Genomic DNA, 26,583 nt, shown 5'->3' with positions numbered 1-26,583 from the left:
CATTGACTGCACTCCACAAAATAAGAAGAAACATGCAGAAAAAAAAAAAGAAAGAAATCCAGTGTTTGAGGAACGTCCTAGTGTTACTGAAATATAATGACAACTCTCACCTGGCATACATTTTCTTTCATTGCTGCTCCCCCACCACTACGTTCAGCTTGATTCTTCCTCGAGTAGGCTCCTGTGAGCTCATGTTCCAGTCCCTCCTCAGCAGTGTCACTATAGCTGGCAACACCATTCTCATGAGGCTCTTCCTTTATCAAACACAAGCAAGAACTGTCACAACTGAATGCCACAATTGATAAAATACAGGTATCTCTAGTGAAGAAAGAAATTAAAAACTCCAGCAAACGTTGCAACAGGAGTTTGGTAGAGGGCAAAGCAATACTTGAGCCATCATGTCCTGGGAAGGATCACGGGGAAGTCAGTAAAAGCAAACTGTTTATAAGCTCAAATATATCACAGCTATCATGCATACATTAAAGTACCTTTAATGCTGCATTTAGATTTAAACCAAGTAAGACAGTACTTGATCCCAAAACCTCTAATGATGAAATGCGCTACATGCATACCAGGCTTGTGGTTACAAACCCATACTTACAGCATAAAAAAAACAATTAGCCTTCCCAATTTCTGTGCAGGATCTGCAGTTAATCGTATAGGGCACGTCTACATCTTTATTGTAACATAAAAATTCTAAATCATTTCAAACCTGCCCACTATAATTTAAAGGGCAGGTTTATCAAAGTGTGAATTTAGTGCTCACCACAATAAAACTCACTCACTTTCTATTCACTTATGGTGAACTCCATTGATAAATACGATCCTAAAAAACCCATAGGATTGAATATAACACCGGTGAGTTTTTCTGTGTTGAGCTTTAATCTCACATTTTGATAATACTATATCTTGTAAAAAAAACAAAAAAAACATGCTATGTAAAATTTTCAGTGCCAAATGCTTCAACACCATGCCTAATGTAGGCAGGTAATGTCTGAAATACAAAGTAAATTAGCATATAGTTACCCCAGAGTAGGAAGTCTGTTGGGAAATCAGGTTCCTCTTCTTCTTGAACTTCCCCGCAAGTCGAATCCTCTTACGCCTTCTCCGATTCTCTGGGAGTCTTCTGGATGCTGAGGATAACAAGATGCAAGAAAAATCATTCCTGTGTTTTACATTAACTAAAGTTTGGAAATCTAAGGAATACTGGCGATTCAGAAAAATGCCAAATTATCCAATTTATGAAGCTTCATATAAAATATATCCCTGGCATACCTCCCAACTGTCCTGTTTTTAGAGGGACAGTCCCTCTTTTGACAGTTCAACCAGCAGTCCCGCTTTTGTATTGGAAAGTCCTGTTTTTCTCTGCACTGAACAGCCAGCAAAAGAAACAGTTTCTAACTTAATTGGCTTTTGGTAGAGAGCCCAGAACAGCCACAGCAGCAGATAAGATACTTTTGTAACAATTTGAGATACGCAAATAAGTAATTGTAACAATTTAGATAGCAGGTCTCTTGGGAGAAGTTAGACTCACAGCTTTAGGGTAGTTGCACACTGGGTGATTTGGGGAGATTTAGTCGCCTGGCGACTAATCGCCTAGTCTTTGCGGCGACCAATCTCCTGAACGCTCCCTCTCTCTTGCGCTGGCTAAAATGAAAAATCGCCTGCGCTAAAGCACATGCGGTGATTCGTTTTCATGAGGTAACGTCGGGCGACTTAGGAAAACAAATCGGCGCGTGTGCTTTAGCGCAGGCAATTTTTCAATAAATAGTTTGGGGAGATTGGTCACCGCAAAGACAAGGCGATTAGTTGTCAGGCGACTAAATCTCCCTGAATCGCCCAGTGTGCACCTACCCTAAAGTGCAATTTACCTTCATTAGCAAAACTGTAATAATTGGGAAAAAAAAAAAACTTTCATAACCTGCCAAATTTTGTAAAAGGAACATGGTAATTAAGGGGTGTGGCCACACAAATAGGCGTAGACAGAAATTTTTCACCACGATACACGCGGCAACTTTTTTGTCCCTCTTTTTATTTCCAAAATGTTGGGAGGTATGTCCTGGTAACATAAAGCATCTCTATTCACAGAATTATTTTAAAAGTCTGGGATGAGCACAATGGTCAATCAACTTGTTTGCCTTGGTATGTCAAAGTTAGAAAAGCCCATTGTTTCAATGACCTACCTGGGAAATTCAAAATGCTGGCAGCAGAAATAATTGGAGAGTAAAGCTTTTGATGAAGCGTAACAAAAATGGTGTATAGGTAATACCTTTATTGGATAACTAAGACAGTGATCCGCAGCCAGTGGCTTGTGAGCAACATGATGCTTACCAACCCCTCAGTGACCTCAGAGCAGGTGCTTATTTTTGAATTCCTGTTTTGGAGGCAAGTTTTGTTTGCATAAAAACCAGGTGTACTGCCAAACAGTGCCTCATATAGGCTGCCAGTCAACATAGGAGCTACCAAATAGCAAATCACAGCCATTATTTGGCATCCCAGGGACTTTTCATGCTTGTGTTGCTCTCAAACTCTTTTTACATTTGAATGTGGATCATGGGTAAAAAAAGGCTAGTTACATCTAAACTAAGATAATAATCACAGCAAGCTTTCGGAGCATTTCAGTTCTTTTTTCAAATATGGATCTTGAATGGAATAAGGGCTTCATGGAAGAGAATGCATCAAAGATGATCCACAGCAAAAAAGCACCTACCTGCTCTGTACCTGAAAGATGACTTTAGGACACTTTGCTTGAATGAAGTAGTCTTGGCAATCTTTAAGATAGAAACACACAAAAACTATTTTAAAGATGGTCAAACCCAAACTGCTGTGCACATTTCAGCAGCCAAACGAAATCACACATCAAGCTGATCATACACAGAAGCAACACAGTGGAGGGAGAATTCTGACAACCATGGATATTATCTTTGAGTAGATCTACAGTATGTAAGAGGGAGAGAGAGAGAGAGAGGGGGAGAGAGAGAGAGGGGGAGAGAGAGAGAGGGGGAGAGAGAGAGAGAGGGGGAGAGAGAGAGAGAGGGGGAGAGAGAGAGAGAGGGGGAGAGAGAGAGAGAGGGGGAGAGAGAGAGAGAGGGGGAGAGAGAGAGGGAGGGGAGAGAGAGAGAGAGGGGGAGAGAGAGAGAGAGAGAGAGAGAGAGAGAGAGAGAGAGAGAGAGAGAGAGAGAGAGAGAGAGAGAGAGAGAGAGAGAGAGAGAGAGAGAGAGAGAGAGAGAGAGAGAGAGAGAGAGAGAGAGAGAGAGAGAGAGAGAGAGAGAATATCTATATGCGCGTAACAAAAGGGGGTGCCTAACTTTTGACAGCCCTAATGTAAATTGCCTTTCCTTCTCCTATAATTTGTTTTCTTTGTGATCCTTTCTTTTTGGGTATTTTCTTTTTAATGATCTTGAACTTTGTGCAGACTTTTTATTATATTCAGCTGGATGTTTAAATTTGAAATTCTTTAGTAGAGATAGTTCTCAAGGTTACCCACAGATGTTTAGATTAGTGTCTTTTGTTGGAAGAACTGTGCCAGTAAGTCTTTGTTTGTAAATCAAGCACAATTGTAAAATTGCTAAGCAAACACAGGGGCACATATGGAAACTTAAGACATTACAGTTGGCGCAAGAAATCTAAATTCACATTTAATTGTTTTTCTGCATTTGTTTTACCTTAGCAGGAGGTACTGGATCTTCCTCCAAAAGCCCAAGTTGTTCGTCAAGGTCATCAAATTCACACACCCTCGGTATCAGTTTGCTCTTGCGCCTGTTTTCTCGAACTACAGAAGATAATAATACGACTCAAAAACTGGTCAAGAACACCAGTATCTGGTAAATTACAAGCAAAACACATTTGCGGAGACTCAACTTTCACTTGGTATATTTTAACTAGACTATGTGTTAGGGGTCATACACTTTGCAAACGTTTTGAGCTGATAAAATTGCTTTATTTGTCATTGTTTTAAAGATTAATGTCACTATTTCTACTTACAACAAAAAAATGGTTAGAAGGTAAGTTTTACGGATTTAAGTTTCAAGCTTATGTTGTTTATGTTGCTGTTGTCAATTATGCTGCCCACAGGCTTTCATATCTCTTCATTAAACTCCTCTTATAAAAAGACAATACTGGACTGGCAGAGCAGCTATTGAGGTGTGTAAACAGCAGAAACAAACATTTAAGTGTGCTCATAGCCCATTTAGAGGTACTATAGAAGTAGGCACATAGGTACGACACGGTTTTAAGTAGAAAGGTACAAGAAAATGTAACATGGCTATAGAAAAAAAATATTAACAATGTTAGCTATCAGTTTCATACCAAAAAACATGAAATTGTTCAATAATTTCTGTTTCGTGGTCACCTTCCATGGCAGCTTTCACCAATGGGTTAACTCCCACTGCAGGCCAGTGGACAGGACCTCCCCCTTAGTCTCAGTACAAAAGCTACCCATTTTGAAGGAGGGAAAGCTCCTGGTGAATGCGGTCATGGAAGGTGACCAGGAAACAGAAATAATGGCAAGCATTTAAAGGGGAACTATTACGAAAATTTAATATAAGCTTCATCATACTGAAATAAAAAACTTTCTAAATACAATCAATTAAACATTCTGTACGGTTTCTGAAATAATACGTCTATGTTCACTATCCCTCTCTCAGCATCTGTTTCTCTTCATTCTGTCTTCATGCAGCAGTTGGGTGTAGACATTTAGATCCAATATATCTTATGGGGGGGGGGGTTTTCCTTTAATAACAGATGTATTAGCGCTCACTCAAATAACTGACTCCAGTACAAACAAAATCCAAGAACTGCCTTTTGCATAAATTCTGCATGTAGGGTTTTCTTGCTAAAGGGTTGAATTCTCCTTTAAAGCTTTTCCTGCGGCCCAAACAACTCTATTGCATTTGAACACAGAACAGAAATGGTTGTCATTTAAAATGATATTAAATCATTACTGTTCTCAATTTATTCACTTAAGGAGTAAATGTAGAAGCTGTAAGAATCATCCTATGTGGCTTAATACAGAGGTAAACAAGTTAATAGGAAAGAAGAGAAAGGCTTTTAAAAACTACAAATCTGTTGGGACAGAAGCTGCATTTAATGAATATAAACACTATAATAAATGTTGTAAATCAGCAATCCGGAAGGCAAAGAAAGGAAATGAAGAATTAATTGCGATGGAGGTGAAAACTAACCCTAAAAAGTTTTTTAAATATATTAATAGTAAAAAGATGCAGGTTGAGAGTGTTGCTCCATTAAATCCATTAAATAATGGTACCAGTATGGTTGTAACAGATACAGAAAAGGCAAATGTGTTAAATCAGTTCTTTTCTTCAGTGTATACAATAGAGGAGTCTGAGTTCCCAGGCTCACTTTATAGCTGCACTATAGCTCAATCTAGTCAGTGGCTGACTCAGGATATGATTCATAAAGCTTTTATAAAAATTTAATGTAAACAAGGCTCCAGGGCCTGATGGCATACACCCCCGGGTTCTAAGACAGCTTAGTTCAGTTTTAGACCAGCCCCTATTTCTGATTTTCTCAGATTCACTTTCATCTGGTATGGTGCCTATGGATTGGAGAAAAGCTGAAGTTATTCCAATATTTAAAAAGGGATTACGATCTCAGCCTGGCAATTATAGGCCAGTAAGCTTGACATCTGTGGTGGGCAAATTATTTGAAGGCTTGTTAAGGGATTACATTCAAAATTTTGTCCTATTGAATGGCATTATGAGCAGCAATCAGCATGGCTTTATGAAGGATGGGTTGTCAGACAAATTTGATTGCTTTTTATGATGAAGTAAGATAGATGCTGGACAGTGGGGGGTGCAGCAGATGTGATCTATTTGGATTTTGCCAAAGCGTTTGATACTGTGCCCAACAAACAAACTGCTTTCTAAACTAAGGTCTGTTGGGCTTAATGAAGTAGTATGCACATTGATAGGAAACTGGCTACAGGATCGGGTAGAGGGTGGTTGTTAATGCTACATTCTCTACTTGGAGTAAGGTGCTTATTGGGGTCCCCCAGGGCTCGGTATTAGGTCCAATTTTATTTAACTTGTTCATTAATGACTTAGGGGAAGGTGTTGTAAGTAACGTAAACGTAACAAAACTATCCAGCCCAATTAATTCCATCTAGGATGTGGCATCCTTGCAACACGATTTTGACAAAATGTCAATCTGGGCAACTAAGTGGCAAATGAGATTCAATGTTGATAAATGTAAAGTCATGCACCTGGGATGTAAAAATATCCAAGCCACTTATACCCTTAATGGGACTGCACTAGGCAAATCCATTATGGAAAAGGACCTTGGAGTCCTTGTAGATAATAAACTTGGCTGTAGCAAGCATTGCCAGTCAGCAGCATCAAGGGCAAATAAGGTCTTGAGCTGTATTAAAAGGGGCATAGAGTCACGGGAGGAGAATATGCCATCTAGAATATGCCGTTCAGTTTTGGTCTCCATCACTCAAACAGGACATTATTGTATTAGAGAAGGTACAAAGAAGGGCAACTAAGCTGGTGATAGGTATGAAAAATCTTAGCTATGAGGAAAGACTGGCCAAATTGGGGATGTTCACGCTGGAGAAGTGGCGCTTAAGGGGTGATATGATAACTATGTATAAATATATAAGGGGATCATATAATAATCTCTGTAATGCTTTATTTACCAGTAGGTCTTTCCAGCTCACAAAAGGTCTTCCATTCCGATTAGAAGAGGTTCCGCCTAAATATTCGGAAGGGGTTTTTTTACTGTGAGAGCTGTGAAGATGTGGAATTCTCTCCCTAATCAGTTGTGCAGGCTGATACATTAGATAGCTTTAAGAAGGGGTTGGATAGCTTTTTAGCAAGTGAGGGAATACAGGGTTATGGGAGATAGCTCATAGTACACGTTGATCCAGGGACTAGTCCGATTGCCATTTTGGAGTCAGGAAGGAATTTTTTCCCCCTCTGAGGCAAATTGGTGAGGCTTCAGATGGGTTTTTTTGCCTTTCTCTGGATCAACTTGCAGTTAAGCAGATAAAAAAAAAGGTTGAACTTGATGGACGTGTCTTTTTTCAACCTTACTTACTATGTTACTATGAATTGAACAGCTGGTCAATATACTCTTGAACTATTATATTGCTCGCTTCTTAATCTCTGAAGTAGAATTCACTATATGATCTTTTCCGGGCACCCTCTGGAATTCTAAATGAAAACCTCTCTCCGCTTCATTGAGTACCCATACATCTCAAATGGATCTGGCCCAAACATGGGAAAATCTGGACAATCTTCCCCCTACCATGTGCTGGGATAAGACACAATCATTGCTGCAAAGAGGAGGTCTGTCTGGAATACTCCTTGCCCTTGTCTATGTTGCTTTGAAGACCTAAAAGATCATTCTCTATCCTTATTATAAGTGGACTCATAGCAGCTTTTTTTTTCAACTTCCTCTCTTGCGGCTTGAAATGCTTTTTCCTCCAGACACATTTTTTATGATCTCATCCAGTTTTACTCCAAATAACATCTCATCTTCGAAAGGGCAAATGGCACAGGTTAGATTTAGAAGCTGCATCTGCCGCCCATGGTTTTAGCCACAGAGCTCTTCTGTCTGCTACTAACAAAGCCATAGATCTCGCAGAAAAATCGACTAAAGGTGGCCATACACGGATAGATCCGCTCGTTTGGCGATGTCGCCAAACGAGCGGATCTCCCTCCGATATGCCCACCTTGAGGTGAGCAATATCGGGCTGATCCGATCGTGGGCCCTAGGGCCCAACGATCGGATCCTAGCGTTCGCCAAACGGGCGGTCGGATCGCGGGACCGCATCAACGAACAGATGCGGCCGCGATCCGACGGGATTTTTAATCCCATCCGATCGAGATCTGGCCGACTTTCGGCCAGATCTCGATCGGGGAAGCCCGTCGGGGGCCCCCATACACGGGCCAATAAGCTGCCGACACGGTCTGTCGGCAGCTTTTATCGGCCCGTGTATGGCCACCTTAAGTCCAAAGAGGCTTCTGAAATGAACTCCATTGTTGAATTACAATCAGCCAACATCTCCAGCAGCTTAGTCCTTTTCCCATTTGAAGAGATTGCGTCACTCAATTCAGAAAACCAGACTTTCAGGGCTCTAGAAAATGATGTTAGAGCCACGCTACTCCAAAAGATTTCTTAAGGTTGAATTCAATCTTTTTTTTACCCCATCGGCTCTCTGAAGACTGCTGCTGCTAATCTCACTACTGCTGCATCTACCTTCAAATGGCGTGAAACTTCCCTGTCCTTTGTGCTCTTTTCTCAGTTTCTTCCCCACTCACTTAGAATTATTTCTTTAATAGAGGAGTGAGCCGGAAAACAAGCAGACTTTTTCTTTGATGGAGGAAAAAGTTTGTCTGCTGAAGACATCTTAGCAGTGTCAGTGAAAGTCAGCGTTTGTCGCACAGCCTTGATCAACGGCTCAATGATCTATCTGACTCAATCTAACCTTCCTCAGAGAAACCCACCGAGTGAATATAAGAACTATTTTACTAATCTCCACCCTTAACATCAGATTAGGAGTCACCATGTCTAGTATGGGAATGCCTTGGATGCTTTTTGGCCATATACACTCCCTGAAAGCCTTGAATCACTGCTTGATTAATCAAAGAAGCCAAAAAATCCACAAACAATTGATTATCATGTGTTGGTGGAGAACCAGATTCCTGATGTATTTCTACTGATACCGAAGTTTTCTCTGGGGATTTGTCTTTGTATTAGAGGCAGTGAGGCTATGAAACAAACTGATATGATCTGTATTAACATCCTTTGCCATTCAAAACTCCTCACAAACACCCTCTAGTGTGCACAGGCATATACAGAGGCTGGCTGGCTGCAGCATCAATGAATCCCACAGAGGGATAAACCAGCCTTTCTATGAAATATTAATTTACCCTGGTTAACAAAGTCTTTTGGCTCCAAAATGCTAGTTACGGGTTATCTGAGATCTGTAGCAGACCATTCTATGCCTCAACAAAAATGGCACCCAGTTCGAATGGCTACTCGAACCCGCATTCTTAATTTGCTTCCGCGTACCAACATTTCACACTGAGCTTCGAGAACGCGTCGCTTCCACGGACATCAGTAACAGATCGAAAGCTCCTGCTCCTTCCGAACACTGACCACAGCAGGGACGTCACCAGGGGAAACCTGAGCGCTAACCAACCAAGGGAGGTATTATGCGCTAACCCCTCCATGCCAACCCCCACCCCTTGCCACCAGGGGCTCACTGGGGACTCCAGGCATCCTGACCCAGCATGTGGGAGGAATAGTTGCCCATCAACAAGGTAATTCCTGTGCCAACACCTGACCAAGGGAAGCTTAACAGGCAGCCTTATTCCATGTTGTATTTCCTGACAAAAATGCCTTTTCCTGGTTGGAATCGATGCTATACATCCAATACTACCACTGGCCCGGACAGGACAAAAAAAGACTAAAGTGGAGGGGAGGAAGTGAAACTTTTAACCTATTTGGGGAGGTCCTGTCCGCTGGCCTGCGGGGAGGGGGGGAGTTAACCCATTGGTGCAGTGATCCCCAACCAGTAGCTCATGCAGGTGCTTATTTTTGAATTCCAGGCTTGGAGGCAAGTTTTGGTTGCATATAAACCAGGTGTCCTACCAAACAGAGGCTCCTGTAGGCTGACAGTCCACATAGGAGATACCAATAGTCAATCACAGCCCTTATTTGGCACCACCCAGGAACATTTTTCATGCTTGTGTTGCTCCCCACTCTTTTTACATCTGAATGTTGCTCACAGGTGGAAAAAGGTTGGGGACCCCTGCATTGGTGAATGCTGTCCATGGGTGACTAGGGGAAAACCATGTAGTTACAAACATTCATGTGTGGCTCCTCTCTATCCCACTTTTATGTTTTGTGACTGCACATTGACATCTACACTCATTTATTACTGTTCAACAATAGACATTTGTTGGCTATTGTGATAATTTGTTGGGATTCTAAAAGTATCTGAACAAGGAAAGTATAAATATAATCAATTTAAATCAACAGAACCACTACAACACAACGATGGTTTTATAATAGGGAACATGAATGAAATACATCTCGGTACCTGGATTGACTTGATATTGTGCTGCTGTATTAGATGGTTCAAAAAAGTCATCTGATAAAGATTGCTCTGGTGAAGCAAGACCATGTTCCACTTTCACTGAGGAATCCCTCTTTTCGTCTGGAATTTTGGTCTCTGTTGAATAACCCTCAGCCATTTTGGGGAACTGGGAAGATGATGTGCCTTTACTACGAATGTCACTCACAAAATCCGCAGCAGGGAGGTTTAATTTGATGTTCTTTTGCTTGCCGACTTCCAACTGTCAAAAGAACAAAGAGTTATGAGCAGAATATCTTTCCACACCTACAAAATAAATGCGCTAAGCTGCTTATATAAACTAGATTCTTCCTTGTCTACCAAATTTGTGTCATACTGTATACCCATAAAAACAAATAACATTTGTGGTTTGAAACCTTCAGACTCTACAGTTGTGCTCATACTCCTGTATGCTGTTGGCTTTGCTGAAAACACGTTAAGTGCCAAGGTTAACACATTAGGAATGCATGGAATCCCTGCAGCTAAATTCTCAACCAAATATGAACTAATTTTCATATTAAAATTTGGTAATAATAAGAAAACATATTGCATGAAATGTGATCTAAAAATTCTCAAATTCAGCTGTTCGGAGTACCAGAGTTCACATGATTTTTACAGTTTAAATTTAGTTCAGCTGGACATTTAGACTTGCTGAAACCCTGCATACAACGAGCATCATTTATTTGATGTATTGTAAATTACCGTTTTCCTTGAGATTCTACATTTAGCCTATAGCTCGGAACCCAAAAGTAGGTGGGACCCGATGAAGTTCCTTTCTACAGTACAAATAGAAAAGGTATTACTAGAAAAAGTTTATGAAACACTGTTCTACATAAAAATTTCAATACCTGCCTAATATGTGTGAGAACATTCTTATATGTAGTTAGGCCAATATTATACAAATAGTGAGACAAATATTTCTCATTCTGTATGCTCAAGCACCAGGAAATATTAAAACAATTATTACATGAAGCCTTAAGCAAACAGAATGCAATAAAACCCCATTGGGCCTACACTTGAACAGCCCTAATTTAGATAAAAATAATAAGAAAAAAATGAGAATACATTATGCCCTCTGATGGCCAGGTACCTGGAGAGAGAGACCCAACTTCTTCTGCTTGTTATTTTTGGGGGTGCTTGTCTTAACATGATCACTTGAACGCCTGTTAAATCTCTTCCTTTTTTTATATTTCTTTCCAAAATTTGCCCCTGTAATGGTAAAAAAAATAAACCAGGAGTGATTTATGGTTACAATATAAGAGGAATATTGTACAGGAGAAAGGGAATAGTGCCTTAAAGGAGAACAAAACCAACCACCCCACCAAAAGCCCCCCTAATCTTGCAGGCATTGTCCCCCTTGCTCCCTGAGATGTGCTTTAGAGTTAAAAAAAAAAAAACCTTTTAAAAATTCTGACCTTTAAATGCATCTTCCTGATCTTCGCGTAGTCTTTGGGTCTCTTTGCCAACATGAAGCCTGCCAGCACATGCGCAGTTGAGCCAAGGAATCGGCTTTCAACTGAACATGCGCAAATCTGTGTTGAGACCCAAAGATCTGGAAGATGGTGACTGGGAGCGCCGCTGCTATTCTCTGCATTTATGGGTTAGAACTTTTTAAAGGTTTTTTTAAAAAAAAAAAAAAACACTTAAGGGTTTAGTTCTCCTTAAATTGGCGTCACATAAAGGAAAATTTCAGGCACACAGTTCTTTGAGTTGCTGCTTGCAGTCGTAGGTTCGATACCAGCCAGGAGCAAGGAGTTTATATGTTCTCCCTGTGCTTGCATGGCTTCTGCTCATACTCCCAACAACATAGAAGCAGTTTAACTGGCCCCTGATAAAACAGACCATATTGGGTGTGAATATGAGAGGAGCCTTTAGGCTGTAAACTTTACTGGGGCAAAAGCTGAAGAACAATCTCTGTAAAGCGCTGCAGAACGTTGGCACGATGATGCACTTTATTAGGATCTGTAAAGGTATAACTGTAGCTACAACTTCAAATGTTGCCTTCCTTTATGTGATCCTAATAAAGGCATTATTTTCACATTTACAACTGGAGAGCTGCAGCCTTTGGCAGTGAATGATTGAGGTTTCCATGACAAGAGTTGCTACTTTGTACCCAAGAATTGAAGCCAGGCAGGTGATTCACCAAGTTATTCTCCAAAATATTCTCGATTCTCTTGTTGAAAGTGAAAAAACTTAGCCCTTATCCAACCCTGCTGCATTGGGAGCTATCAATGCCAAACGGGGCTTGTAAAAAGTTACAAACTTGGAATACATTAAAAAATTCCGATATTTTTATTAACACACATTTATAGTGTCAAGATTTTCTAGAGTGTTTTACAATATGTATTTTGCTACAGTTCAAGAAGTATCCAGAACGGCAAATCAACAATAAACCTAGATTACCCCCTAAATTGTAGCCCCATTGTCTAGTCAAGCTAATAAAAAAAAAATATAAACTGTGCAAAATATTAATATACAAAAATTATAAGCCACAATTAATTCTATTACAACAAACCTAAGAGACCTAGAGTTTGCAAAACATGAAAATATTTATGCTCATTGCTTTGGTATCCTAATTGAATGTACACTATTTATAAACTGGATTTACATTCACTTTTACAATAAACATTTACTAAAGCATGCTGCTGTGAAAATCTGCAAAGGGACTCGCTTTGTTTATACACATGCTAGTAGGAAAAATATGGATATTTTTATTAAAAGAACAAGTAAAATGCATATTGTGTTCTTTTAGCAAATGTGTACCTCCAACAACCCATAAATGTTTTTATTACAACAAGCCAGCCGAGGCACAGCCTTGTGGTACTAGGGTCTGGGGCTAATAAAGTGTTCAATAAAAGTTATCCTGGTAAATTATGCTCTACCCTTGATTAACTTAGCGTATAAGACACAGGAAGTAGGGTCATAGTTCAACAAAATCTGGCCCAGACATCCCGCCTTAGTAGTCGTGAAATAACATACAGGTAGCATCACCACTCACTTTAATTAAAGAAAATATGTAGGGATTGTGGGAAGATTCTACAATTCATATTGAGAGCATCAACACCTTACCTCTCTTTGGAGCTTCTGGCTGTGCGACTATACTGGAAAGCTCAGGTTCTCCTAAAGTAACTTCATGATCCTGCAGCAGTTTAGGCACTTCTGAAACATCTTCTTCTTTCTTGCACAAACTAGATTTGTTAGAGGCCTTATTTGAAAGGTTTGTGCTGCTTTCTGGGGCACTGGGTTTGAGTTTCTGCCACCTCTTTTTAGGTGCAACACATTTATCGGACTCCCATCGAGAGCATTCATTGCTCTGTTCAGAGTCAGGTCTTGTTTCCACTGGGTAACCTGCCCCAACTTCACTTGTGCTGCAATGATAAGGATGGGTTATGCTGTTATTAGGACATTCGCCCTGCGACTGAACTAAGGTATTGTGTGAACTTGTAGCTAGTTCTGTACAATCAGAAGATGCATTGACTTTTTTTGAAGAAATCTGGGCCTTTTTATACTTTGCCATTCTTTTTGACCTCAAGGGTGGCTTTTTTTGGGATTTGAAGTTTTTAATAGAACTTGACTTTCTGATAATCTTATTTTGACCTTTAGCAGCCAGTTTATCTTGCTGGTTGCATTCTTTCACCATACCAACTTCATTGTTGTGTGTGGGGCTACCAGAAACACCACCTAACTCAGGCATGACATCAGGACTACTTTTGACAGAGTCTTCAGAAGTGCGGTTACAGCTGAATGCAATGTTTTGTCCAGTCATTAGCGGCCTTTCCTTTGTTTTACTATCATGCATGTCTTTCAACATCATTAGCAGGTTGCTAAATTTGTAATCTGGTTCCAAAGGGATTCGATTTTGCCCTGGAGCTGAAGGAAAAAGCAAAGGCGTTGATGGTTTGGATACTGTATTTTCTGCTCCATCTTCACTTTGAGACCTGGAGGACAATTCTTTGAGACCAGATATAACACGGTTTACTACTTTTGTCTCATTCTTCATTGAATCACATGACTTTTCATGCATGTTACTCAACAGATTCATTGCTTCAGGACGTCTGGTCTTACTAAGAGAAGCCTTTACGGACCTTTGGTCAAGTTTCAAATCTGGAATATTTTCAGACTGTGATTTTTGGGATAAGGAATCATGGAATAAACAGTTTCTGCCTTCAGGAGTCAGTGACTTGGGTACATCTTTTATTGGATGGTGACCTGGGCTGGGGACATTGTTTTCCAATAAAGAATTATGCAAGTTCTCACAAGAGCCAGATAAAGAGACAATAGTAAGGGGTGAACCACATTTGTTTTTAACTGCACTGTGCCCCTGCCCATCACCCAAATCTTCACTAACCCAGTCTTTACAAAGAGAAAACTCCTTACTAGATTCAACATTTTTGCTAGAGTCTAATGAAGATGCAACCAGCCTCTTGTTTGCACGGCTTAATTCAGAATGAATTCGTAGTCGCTTTCTGTTTTTATTCGTGCCAGCAGATCTCTCCTTCTGTACAGAGCTTACACTTTGTTTAGGACACCGCCTTAAGTCCTTCTGTTCAGTTTCAACTCTTGGTTCAATTAAAGATTTTTCTAATTCTTCCTGTTCATTGTCTGTTTGAGACTTTGTTCTCTCCAACCTCAAACCATGCTCTAGAAGTTCTTCATTTTTATTCCATTTCTTTGAAGATAACATTAATTTTTTTTCATGATTTGTGTTGTAAACCTCCTTAGACCTCTGCTTGGATACACAGCTCTCCTTTTGAGATGATGCCATTGCAAACTTTGAGTTACAAATTTGCCTGCTATACAATTCTGGAGACACCGGTTCATCTGTTGTCCTTGAATCTTCAGATGAAACATCAGACAGATAGAATTCATCTTTTCTACGTATTACAGTCTTTAAATGCCTATGTTGTTTTTTTGAGTCATTTTCAGTGCGTGATGCCAGCTCAATACTATATAACGAAGATTTCACAAATCCATTGAGTGAATTGTTAGTTGGCCCATTTGATTTCTTTGTGTCATATTCTGCTTGTTGCTGGTTATCCTCTAGATCATCTATGTTTTCATACTTCTCAGTTCCTCTAGAGAGACAATCTTGGGCATGTTCTATGCTGGACTGCCATAGAGATAAAAGTCTTAAGGGAACCTAAGAAGCAAAATGAAAATAAAAAATGACATAGAAAAGCTTGCTTTGACCAATAAAACCTCTACCTCAGATAAGACCATATTATTTCTGATTGGTCATATGTGTCATGCAAAGTACTAAAGGGTTCAGCACCTCCATACCCATTAAATAATGTATATGAAGACAAATGTACTATAGCTATTCACAGAGTATATCCTTGTGGCCTTTGCAAGTCTGTAGTATAATACCCCGCTTATAAAAGACATGGGGCAAGATGTAGTAAACAAAGAGCAAGGCCCGCAATTGCTAAGCACATTGCTGGGCAAATAACAGCCAGTAATTCTGAAGAACATGAATAGCAGCAGCAGAACAACCACCACAGTATTATACTTATCTTCTGTAAACAGAACGAGAAACTTTGTCCAGACAAGTATTTCCTTAACTATGCAGAGTATAATGAAATACCTTATGCTTAAAAGACTTGTCTCCCTGTTTTTGAGTTTGCCGTAAATCTGGTAATCCCTCAAATTGGTGTGCCCCCCTGTACGGTACAAGTGCTTTTGCAGGAACCCAGATCTTCTCAGTTAACTCTCCCAGAGTCTCAACAAAATAATTCCGGGGTGGCCTTTTGCTAAATGCTGCAAAAAAAAAAAAAAAAAAAAAAATATTACATTAAGAAAGATGCTATGTGAGTGTCATGGTGTCCACAATCAATGCTACATAAAATAGAAAATATGATTTTGACTGAATATTACAATAATATAAATGCAGGTGGAGAAACTGCTCTGTGATGTAACTGCATCTACCAGCATATTATTGGCCTATGTACAGACACACAGAATGGATTTCAACCCAAAAATTCATACTCCTGCATTTATACACAGGCCAAAAACAGCCATGTCTGCCTTAAAGGGGAACTATCACGAAATGAAAATTTAATACAAGTTACATCATACTGAACTAAGAGGTTTTCTAAATATAATCAATTAAAAATGATGTACCGTTTCTCAAATAATCGAGTTTATCTTCACTATCCCTCTCTCAGCATCTGTTTCTCTTCATTTTGTCTTCATTCAGCAGTTGGGTGTTAGATAATATATTCATTGACAGTTAGGCCCAAATATATTTTGCAGGTGAAGCTTCCTTTTGCCTAGATGATATATTAGAGCTCACTCTATTAAAATCACCAGGCATTATGTCTCTCTACATGCAGGATTTGTGCAAAAGGCAATTTTGTTAGATTTTGTTTGTGCTGGAATCAATTACTTGAGTGAACCCTAATTCATCTGCTATCAAAGGAATCTTCCCTATAAGATATATTGGATATAACTGTTAATGAATATCTGACACCTAACTGCTGCATAAGGACAGAATTAGGAGAAACAAATGCTGAGAAAGGAATAGTGAAGATAAACATGATTATTTCAGAAATTATGCAGATTATTTAATTTATTGCATATAGAAAGTTTCTCATTTCATTATGATGAAGCTTATATTAAATTTTTATTTTTGGGATAGTTCCCCTTTAAGACTAATTCATTGGGCTAAGAATGAGAGTAGCTTGTCTTGGCTCATCACTTGATCAAACCAGTGGAACATGAACACATTTCCCCATCTGGCAAAATGACCAAATCGATGGCAAAAGCTACTTAAGAAAAGAAAAGATCCCATTGAAAATTTACAAGCAACCAATCAATTATCCACTAGTTTGTCCAATTCAAATCATAAGCGATTCATGAGCTTTTTGGCACCCAATACTATGAATTAAAATATGGCTATGACAGTGTCTTTGTAAGTGCAAGTTAGGAAATTTAGGGGTATTTTCAAGGAAAAACTGATCTAAATAATGGGTTTGAATGCCTGTGACTACTGTAATAGAATGTAAATCGAAGATAGCTCCAATCCCAGCTACACATAAACCCAAATAACACCAAAGCTAACTAACTAAATAAAAATCTAACTGGGTCTGTATTAGGGATGCACCGAATCCAGGATTTGGTTGAGGATTCGGCCTTATTCAGCAGGATTCGGCCGAATCCTTCTGCCCGGCCAAACCGAATACTAATTGCAAATGCCAATTAGGGGCATGAGGTAAATTAAGTGACGTTTTGCAACAAACTAAGGAAGTAAAAAGTGTTTCCCCCTTCTCACCCCTAATTTACATATGCAAATTAGAATTCGGATTCGGTTCGGTATTCGGACAAATCTTTTGTGAAGGATTCAGGGGTTCGGCCGAATCCAAAATAGTGGATTCGGTGCATCCCTAGTCTGCATATAGTTTTATTTGAGACCCATTACAATGCCACAAAAACAACTGTTGCTAAAAATAAAAATTCAGAAAAAGGTGATTGCAGATGGCGGATTGCTGCTTTGGCTAGCAACTTGTATATCTCTCCAAATGGTGCCAGACGGATATAGAAGGATGGCCAAATTCTATTGTACCACTAATAATACTAATATCAATAGGAGCTGCAGCTGCCAATGCACCAGTTACCCACCTACAAGGTGCAATCATATAGGACTCCTGAGGTCACATACCTGCCCAGACGGTTGCCGTTGCATGATCAAAATGGACCAAATTTAGGAATTTAGTGTCATCTTAACACAATGGAATCCAATTCTTATTACCTTTTCTTTGGGATTTTCCCTTGGTCTCAGAATTGGCACAGATTCTGCATGGCCACCAAGGGCGTCGGCTGAATTTGGCCCAGACGACATCTCCCTCATCATACCTTACAGGAGCAGGTTTTTTCCTTCTGGGTAACTGCAGCAGAGAGAAAAGGCAGACAGCAGGAATGACTAAGCAGCAGGGCTGCACCTACACTCAGACATCCTCTAGAGGGAAGTACAGTGCAGGTTAAATGAGGACACAGAGCAGAATCTACAGCATGAAGCATAAAGCACAACACTGCAGCACAAAATACAAACATACAATCTTCACTAACATTATATGGAACTTGGAAACCACTGCAGTATGGATATGAAAAAGGGTATGCTTAGGGTAAAGGCATGTGGTACATTTAGAAGGAAAAATTCCTACAAATCTTTGTGGTCATTTGTGGTATAGGCAATTCTTCTCCTAAAAATCCTTTAAAGTAATTGTTCAGTGGAAATCTAAAAACAGTGAAAATAGGCTGTGCAAAACTAATATAGTTAGGCAAAAATGTAATGTATAAAGGCTGGAGTGATTTGATGTATAACATGTCAGTCACAACACTACTTCCTGCTATTCAGCTCTCTTCGTTTACACTGACTGATTACCCTGGTTACGAGGCAGTAACCAGAGACTAGAGGGGGGCACATGGGTCATAACTGTTGCTTTTGAATCTGAGCTGAATGCTGAGGATCATTTACAAACTCACTGAAAAGATATGTACCATGTGGCCCCCCCTTCAAGTCGCTGACTAACTCAATTATAGAGCTGAAAAGCAGGAAGTAGTGTTCTGGCTATTATGTTACACATCCAGTAACTCCAGCCTTTGTACACTACATTTTTGCCTAACTATAGTAGAAACATTTTTTATTTTGCACATACAATTTATTTATCCAGTTTTTATTTGTTCCTTCAAGTTTAAATTGCCTTAAAGGGGTTGTTCACCTTCAAACACTTTTTTTCAGTTTGGTTGGTTTCATGTTAGTCACCGCAAATATATACTTTTTCCAATTACTTTCTATTTTCTATGTGTAACCATTTTTCTAATTTTGAAGTGTAAAGTTTTATTTTTCAACTCCGTAACTGTTCTAAATTGATGCATTTCTTATCTTTGTCCCTGCTGAGCAGAATCTCTGGGTTTCATTACAGGCAGCTGTTAGAATTGATACAATAGTTGCTAATACTCCAGAGATGCTGCTAAAAAATGTATCAACTAATTGTATCAGCAAAATGGTAACAGTTTAGAGTCTGCAGATGAATTACTGAGCTGCCAGACAAACACCAGAGTCAGGGACATTAAATTTCAACTTAGATTTCAAAAACAACAAAACAAAAAAAAATGGTGAGAATTAAAAGATCGAAAGTAATTGAAAAAAAAGTCTTTATTTCTGTGGAACAATCTGAAAACAATTGAACTGAAAAAAGTGTTTGAAAGGTCAACAACCCCTTTAGTGAGGAAATATTTGCCATTGTTACAAAGCATCCGTTGCGCCATTATAATTGCCCTAAGGCCTTAAAGTGCTTTCAGGCCTGATTTTGGCCTTCTCTTACCAAACCTGACAAACTGAAATGGCACGTAACAAGCAGTTGAATTGGAATTGCAGAATGCATGGGTTATTGTGACCACTGCAGCAAACCACCGATCAGTGATAATGCCATTTTCTGCATTTGACTATCTTAAAAAAAATCAGTTGTACCCCCTGGAGGTAACTAACAATTTTGCACTCCCCAGTGATTATATCTTTCCTTCTTTGATGTACTTTTTTATATCTTCTTTCCAACCTTGTTTGTATTTTTTTTTTTTTATTTACATTTATGTTCATTTTCTTTGACACAACAAAAGTTCAAGAAAGAAGTACCTTGTATGTATTTTTAACAATATTATTCTATCTGTACACTAAGCACTATGCAATAAAGATATAGTTTAGATAAATTTTTAATATGTTTAAAAATGGCCCATTAATAGCAACTTTTCAATTGTTTTTTCATTTTTTCTGTTTTAATTATTTTGTATTGTTGGATTATTTGCCTTCCTCTTCTGATTCTTTCCAGGTTCCAAATGAGGGTCAACGACCCCAGCAACCAAACAACTACTGCTCTGTGATGCTACAATTTTACATTACAAATTTTATTACTCATCTTTCTATTTAGGCATTTATCTATTCATATTCCTGATTTCCTTTCAAAGCACTGCATGGTTGCTAGGTTAACCTGGACCAAAGATACCAGACAGCTGCTGAAAATGTAATCTGGAAAGCTTTTGCTAAAGCAAACTTTTCACTGAAAAACGGTTTTTTTATTTTTAAAAAAACAAATGCAGGTTGACTTAAGGCGAAGGGATTTAGTTAGGACATTTAGTCCGTTATGGCTAGAACGGCCATTTGTGTATTAATAGCACATGATAGGATCAAACAATCATGAAAGTGTTAATAAAGTATTCCATTACTAATGTCCAGTCAATAAAGGAAACAAAATAAGTGTTTGCCAACATGAACAGTCAATATTAAAAGTGCCTTGCAAAATGAAGACAGCATCTAATTCCTTCTAGAGCTCTCTTTTACTAGTACAGATAAGGGATCTGTTATCCAGAATGCTTGTGACCTGTTATCCAGAATGCTCAGGACCTGTGGTTTTCTAGATTAAGGATCTTTCTGTAATTTGGATCTTCATACCTTAAGGCTACTAGAAAATCATGTAAACATAAAATAAACCCAATAGGCTGGTGCTGCTTCCAACAAGGATTAATTATATCTTAGTTTGGATCAATACAAGCTACTGTTTTATTATTAGAGAGAAAAAGGAAAAACCACAACCTGTGCATGATTTACCAAAATAGACACTACTTTTTGTCCCTATTGGGACATTGTGATAAGATCTCAGTAGAACAGTGTAAACCTGACAAAAAAGTGTAGATTAAAACAAACATGCCAATCTGTCTTTAGAATGGGCAGAAGGTCTCTAAATGTATGTTGATTTTGGGGGGCACTGCATTTTTCAATGTATAATGTAGCTAGTTCCCAGTATTAAAAAACCTTAATAAAATATCATTAAATTGCAATGTTGTATATGCTTTCTGCTTGCTTTGAACAGATAAGAAACATTCCTAAATGTCTCTCTAAATTAACTTGCGGTATGTTGATGTTTTTTTCTAGCTGTAGTTCCAGTTCATCTTTCCAGCATCAAGACAGGCAGTGAGATCAGCATCTGGCTACTTGCAATTCAGCTCACATCTGCTTCCAGCACACCAAGTGCTTGTTCTGTTGCACCTGTAGCAGACAATCCTTACAGAGGGAAGTTCAACTCTGACAAATGAGGTTTCCTGTGCAAGTCTACAAAGTAATATTACTCAAAAGCCTGACCACTTAATAGTCCCATTAATAAGGAGAGGAACTTTTAAAATATTAAAAAGGGAGGTATAATGTTCCTTTACATGCAGCGGCAAAACAGTAAGAGATACTCACAGAACCACATGGCTTGAGCAATAGAAGGGATTATTTGAATTCTGTATGGAGGGTCTCATAGCTGTTTAAATAGATTACTATCATTGATTCTAAAATAATCCTTACACTTCCTGAGATTACTTTTTCGTCCCCTTTAAAGGCTTGGATTAGTCTTGATTGAACATGAATCCAGCAAAAAATTGTATTCTGTGCATCTTTATAAGTACAAAAACTCTTTAAAAACATTGCTCAAAAATCAAGTGCGGCCAGGGTGGGATACTTGTCCCTCATACAGAGATCGATACATAAAATGCTAGCTAGATACATACAAAATGCTAGAACACTGCATTCCAAATGTTATGCAATACTTATAATAATAGAAGGTTCACTAGAAGGTTGACCTTGCACACTGCCTTCACGGTTGTATTGAAAATTAAAGAAACTGAAATCGAAATACAAAATATAAGCCAAATCCCTGCACAAGATTCAGACTTGGTGCTTAGCCAAACAGCATCCCAACCCTTCCAAATAACTGGACAAAAGGTTAAAAATTAAAGAAAAATCTGCAGTTAACGCAATGACTTCACAAAAGAACTGCATGGATCCAAAAAGCATAATATATGATGGACAGATGGAAAGCCCTTTGAACCAATATGGAGCAGGCACTCAAAAAGGCAAAACTTCCACCAGGCAAATGTTCAAAAGGGAAGAGTTTTTCGTGTCCCAAACACTTAATCATAGGCTATGATTAATTGTTTGGGACACGAAACGCGTCAGGCTGTTGACACAATAAACTCTTCCCTTTTGAACATTTGCCTGGTGGAAGTTTTGCCTTTTTGAGTGCCTGCTCTGCTCCATATTGGTTCGTCGGTTTGTCCGCCCCCCTGTGCTGAGGGCTCAGGGCAGTGCACCTGGGCCACTTCCTTGATGTGGTGAGTAACTATTATACAAACAAGAGACCCTAACATCACAGAAACATTTTCAGATGGACAGCCCTAACTTAAAAAATGAATGATATACGTAAAAGGTTCTGACCGACTGAGAAACGTTATCATATTTTCATTAAGCTTATTATTAAAAATAAAATAAATGGAATCTACAGAAGTGTAGGTTACCTCTATATCATAATAATATAATAATAATTTGGTTAGTTACTAGATTCAGATGGAGCCACGACTGACAATAATGAACAAATCTCATAGCTGTGTATATCTGCTAGCACTACATAAATAACAAATAATAAAATAAGTGTCCTTGCCTACCTTCAAAGATCTTAAGAAAAGCACTGCAAGTGGTGTTGATTCCCCTGCAGACCTAGTGTGAATTTCCTCTGATAATTGAAATGAATGAGAACAGTACTGTGTGCACAACTGGTCGGATTGCAAAACAGTTTCAGCAACTATGGTGTAAACAGAACCTTATTTACCCTCAATGGCATCACTCTTGTTAAAGTGGAGCTGACACAAACATCATACAAAGTGTTGTAACTACAGGTACTGTGAATAACAAGGCCCAGAGCATCATCATTCTAAGTAAAACTAGAAAGAAAGAAAGAAAGAAAAGGTATTTTTATGCACAAGAACATTAACAAACCTTAGATAGTTAAAGGTTTGCTAATTCATGCATATAGACAAGTTGTTGTGTAGGTACATTTACTTGTACAAAGTGTCTAAAACAGACACACACACAAAAACCAAACACTTTTCTAAGAAGATGGCAACAAGTATCTCTGGGGAAAAATGGATTTATAGAAGTGCATATTTACTTTTGAACTTGATTATTTAAGATGGGGGGCAAAAATATTCAACTAGAATTAAACCCTTGCTTTGGAACGGAGCCAAACACCTTAGACACCCACTAACCCACCCAAGATTTGCTTACAAATTGTAATCTCGATGGATCTGGAGATAGCTCATTATGTGATTCCAAATCATCTAGTTCTTCTTCTACAGACAATGATTCATCCTCAGTATGTTCCACGGTCGGCAGTCCTTGGTCAGTTATCCTGCCATCTAATTGTAAAATTGTACTGTGATCCAAATCCCCGTGAATTACATTTTCTGAAGTAGTATTAATGGGTGCACCGTTTGGAATTTCAGCGTCATGAATCATTGATAAAAAAGATGTTTTGTGGTTTAAATTTTCAGTTTCCATTGGGTCCTCGCCGCTGCTAGTCCAACCAAGTGGAACTAAATCCTCTAATTCTGATCCAAACTGAGGCGTAGCGTTTATTTTAGATTGATTCTCCCCAATAGGCGGAATACTTTGCTCCACTGGTGGCTGTTCATACACTGGCACATCGAGACCTCGCCCAGAGAGACTGTAATTCAACTGTTCTGTACCATAACTTGGCTCCTCCATTTCAATGTGACAAAAAGAATCATAAGGATGCATCCCATTCTTTACATTTTTGGGTTTCACGGTGAGCTCTTGTGAAAATTGACGAGCGGATTCCGGGCGACTGGCGTGAACTCTGGGCTCATTTGTAGTAAAAAAATAGGGCTGCGGATTTGGTTGTGATCCATTTGCCTCCATGTTTTGAGATCCATTCATGCCTTCGATGTTTATCATGGAGGCCAGATCCTGGAGTCGGCGCAGAGGAATGTAGTGGGAGGGGGGATCCTGCCCATAACCCGATTTACCACTCTGCGTGGGTGAGCTCAGCGGAACGCTACGCCCATTTGGTAGTTCCAAAATCCCCCTGTCACCCGTGCTCGGTTTGCTTTTGACATTAGGATCCGCTGGGTTGAAATAGCCTGGCGTACTCTTTAGTTCACAGGCTTCATCCATCCTGTGCGGGCATTAATCTGTCAATAAAGCAGAAAGAATAAGAAATAAATACATGAACATAGTTTAAACTGTTATATTTGAGAGGATATGTACAGCACTGTGGAAAATGTTGCCGCTTTATAAATTCACAACAATAATAATATGTAGAAAATAAAAACTCCATATCTGTGTGAGCTTATGTTAACAAATGGGAAACCTGGGCCTAAGGCCTGTGCAGAACTACCTACTTGGTCACGTAAAACAAAGCCAGACCCAATAAGCACTGATAAATTCTTCCCCTACCGGCCAAAATGGCAGCAGTCAGAGGCCTAATAAACGTGCAGGCAAATGTCTGCCTTGGCCGGTGTTGACACTGGAACACAGTCTCTCCTGGAGCATACCATGAACTGAGGGGGGGGGGAAGAGAGACACAGAAACACAGAAGGAACGGGTCTCACCCACACAACTGTCTAACCTGCGACCCCATCAGCTGTCTCTTGAATCACGGCTCCCCCCTGGCCGTCGGAGAATGATGGGAACTGAAGTTTAAAGACAACAGCAAGGCGGAGAAGTTAATCAGATATGCCGGCTTTGTCCCTTTATGTATGCACATGTATCACTGGGCAATAAATGCACCCCCCCCCCCTCTGTGTCATGTAACAATCCCATTCAACCCCACACGCGTAGGAGATAAACGTACAAATAAGGAGTCTGTATTGAAACAGCTGGAGGACACCGGCAAAAAAATAAAAAGTATCCCGAAGACGGCACCGGCTGTGTAAGCTATTGGTTAGAGGGGATAAAAAAAAAAAGGCGAATATGGCTCCCCCTGCCCACCCCATGCATGATCCGCCGGTGCAGTAGAATGGGGAAAGGTGATTCCATTCATGCAGAAGAGGGGGGGGGAGTTAAAGTTTGCAAGCTGTCCAGCGAACGACCCACCGGCCTTACCGTGTGCCGGCCCCTCATCACACTGCGCTAGGCCTGGAGCCCGCGGCGGTCTCTGCACTACCTCCCCCCGCCGCACAGCACGCAGCGGGTTAGGCTGCCTCTTTCCCTTGCTGGAGGAGGCGTGCGGAGCCTGGTGGGGGAGGGGTGCCTGCAGGAGGAGGGTGCTGCTGTTGGAGGTAGTGGGGGAATACTATGGTGCAGGCAGGGTACTATAGACAGGACAAGGAAAGCATATTGAGAGGGAAGGGCGGGTATAGTGCCGGGTATGATAGGAGATTTTGCCTAGCAGTCTCACACCTTGTGTCCATCCAGCTGTTGGGCTTCCACTCCAACCAGCCAATAGGATCTTGGGATTTGTAGTTCTTTGCAGCAGCCGGAGTGTCACAGCGCAGAGTCCCTTGGGCCTGGCATAGGTTCTAATTGGTTGGTGGGGATGACGTCAGAGAATCTCTGCATATTACGTAGTACTGACGCACACATTAGGCTCGGTGGTTGAGTTGTTGGGGCCCTTGTTAATGACTGCGCTTTGTGGCGCGCTCCTAACACTTCATTTCACGAAGGGGCGCCCCTAATACTGCGGATATATGTAAAGTGGGGTGCAACACTATAATGTAAAGGTCTCCAGATGGTCCTCCCTCCAATTTGATGACACTGCCCCTGTCACAAACACCGAGCACGGCCCTAGCTCCTCCATCTTAGGTCCTCTGCAGTACCGCCTCCCTAACACAGGGCACCCCTTGGACATAACCCACGCTCCTCTGTCCTGTCTTCTAGCCAAGCAATAAGACTAAATATAGGCTTGCCCTTATCCCTCGATGGCAAAAAAAATGACCCCAGCTGGGACATGGGAGACAGACTATTGACAATGTCAAAATGGCGTCACGGGCGCGGCCTGCACTCCTTCCGCCTCCCTTAGCCTGGGCCCTAGTTCAGAGACATATAGCGGCCTGCGGGGGATGGCGTTAGTAATAGACATGGAATATGCAGTGCGTGTTTATAAAACAAGGCGCTTTATAACTCGGGACTTTCTTTTGCTATTTGGTCAGACATGGCCGTAAGCGCTGTGCGGGCTCATTGTGTTATCAGGCAGTCAACTGTAGCGGGTTCCCTCACCTATCCCGCCTCGTTAGACTGAAAGAAAATTCATAACACTACCACTGTGGGAACATGTGTTTTGTACAGAAAAGTCGAGCACTCCCCATGCGCTGTACTTTCTGCTTGGCCACCTACAGGAAGCCTGGGGAAATGAGTTGGGCCCTGTGAGCGGGAAAACATGTGTACTACGGATTAAAGGGGAAATCACTTGCGCAATTTATTATTTATATATAGCGAAGACATACATGAATCAGGACTGGACTGGCATTCCTAGTACACAGAGGCCAAAATAGCCCCCATCAGCCCACTTTCTATGGCATCTTACATCAGCCCCTCTGGCATAAATTTACCATTGTTATGGTCTCGAATAAAAGGGAGGGGACGGGGCTGATGAACGTCAGTGGGACTAGGGGTGTCAGCAGATGTAAATCTGTTACTGTGATATATCTAC

General features: G+C 40.1%; 1 protein-coding gene across 7 annotated transcripts in view; it reads right to left on the bottom strand.

The window, feature by feature from the left end:
* The window catches only part of nsd1.S (nuclear receptor binding SET domain protein 1 S homeolog), a 48,674-nt gene extending 22,734 nt beyond the window's left edge, over positions 1-25,940 (bottom strand). The window contains exons 1-11 of one of the 7 annotated variants that reach the window (XM_018256106.2): positions 25,335-25,940; positions 23,199-24,124; positions 17,853-17,988; positions 15,690-15,862; positions 13,175-15,245; positions 11,196-11,314; positions 10,073-10,328; positions 3,666-3,772; positions 2,711-2,771; positions 1,027-1,133; positions 111-254 (exon numbers count right to left, since the gene is read on the bottom strand). In XM_018256106.2, coding sequence (XP_018111595.1) covers positions 111-254; positions 1,027-1,133; positions 2,711-2,771; positions 3,666-3,772; positions 10,073-10,328; positions 11,196-11,314; positions 13,175-15,245; positions 15,690-15,862; positions 17,853-17,988; positions 23,199-24,107 — 4,083 coding nt within the window. In that variant the 5' untranslated portion in view covers positions 24,108-24,124; positions 25,335-25,940. Of the gene's footprint in view, positions 1-110; positions 255-1,026; positions 1,134-2,710; positions 2,772-3,665; positions 3,773-10,072; positions 10,329-11,195; positions 11,315-13,174; positions 15,246-15,689; positions 15,863-17,852; positions 17,989-23,198; positions 24,125-24,334; positions 24,360-24,544; positions 24,743-24,786; positions 24,938-25,028; positions 25,310-25,334 lie in introns of those variants that run through there. The other 6 variants (XM_041588686.1, XM_018256105.2, XM_018256109.2 and 3 more) reach the window with 6 other exon arrangements.
* Positions 25,941-26,583: the final 643 nt, after the last annotated feature.

Source organism: Xenopus laevis, chromosome 3S (assembly GCF_017654675.1).
Source record: "Xenopus laevis strain J_2021 chromosome 3S, Xenopus_laevis_v10.1, whole genome shotgun sequence".
Lineage (NCBI taxonomy): Eukaryota > Metazoa > Chordata > Amphibia > Anura > Pipidae > Xenopus > Xenopus laevis.
Note: the sequence above shows the minus strand (reverse complement) of the source record. Positions and strands in the feature narration are given on the sequence as shown.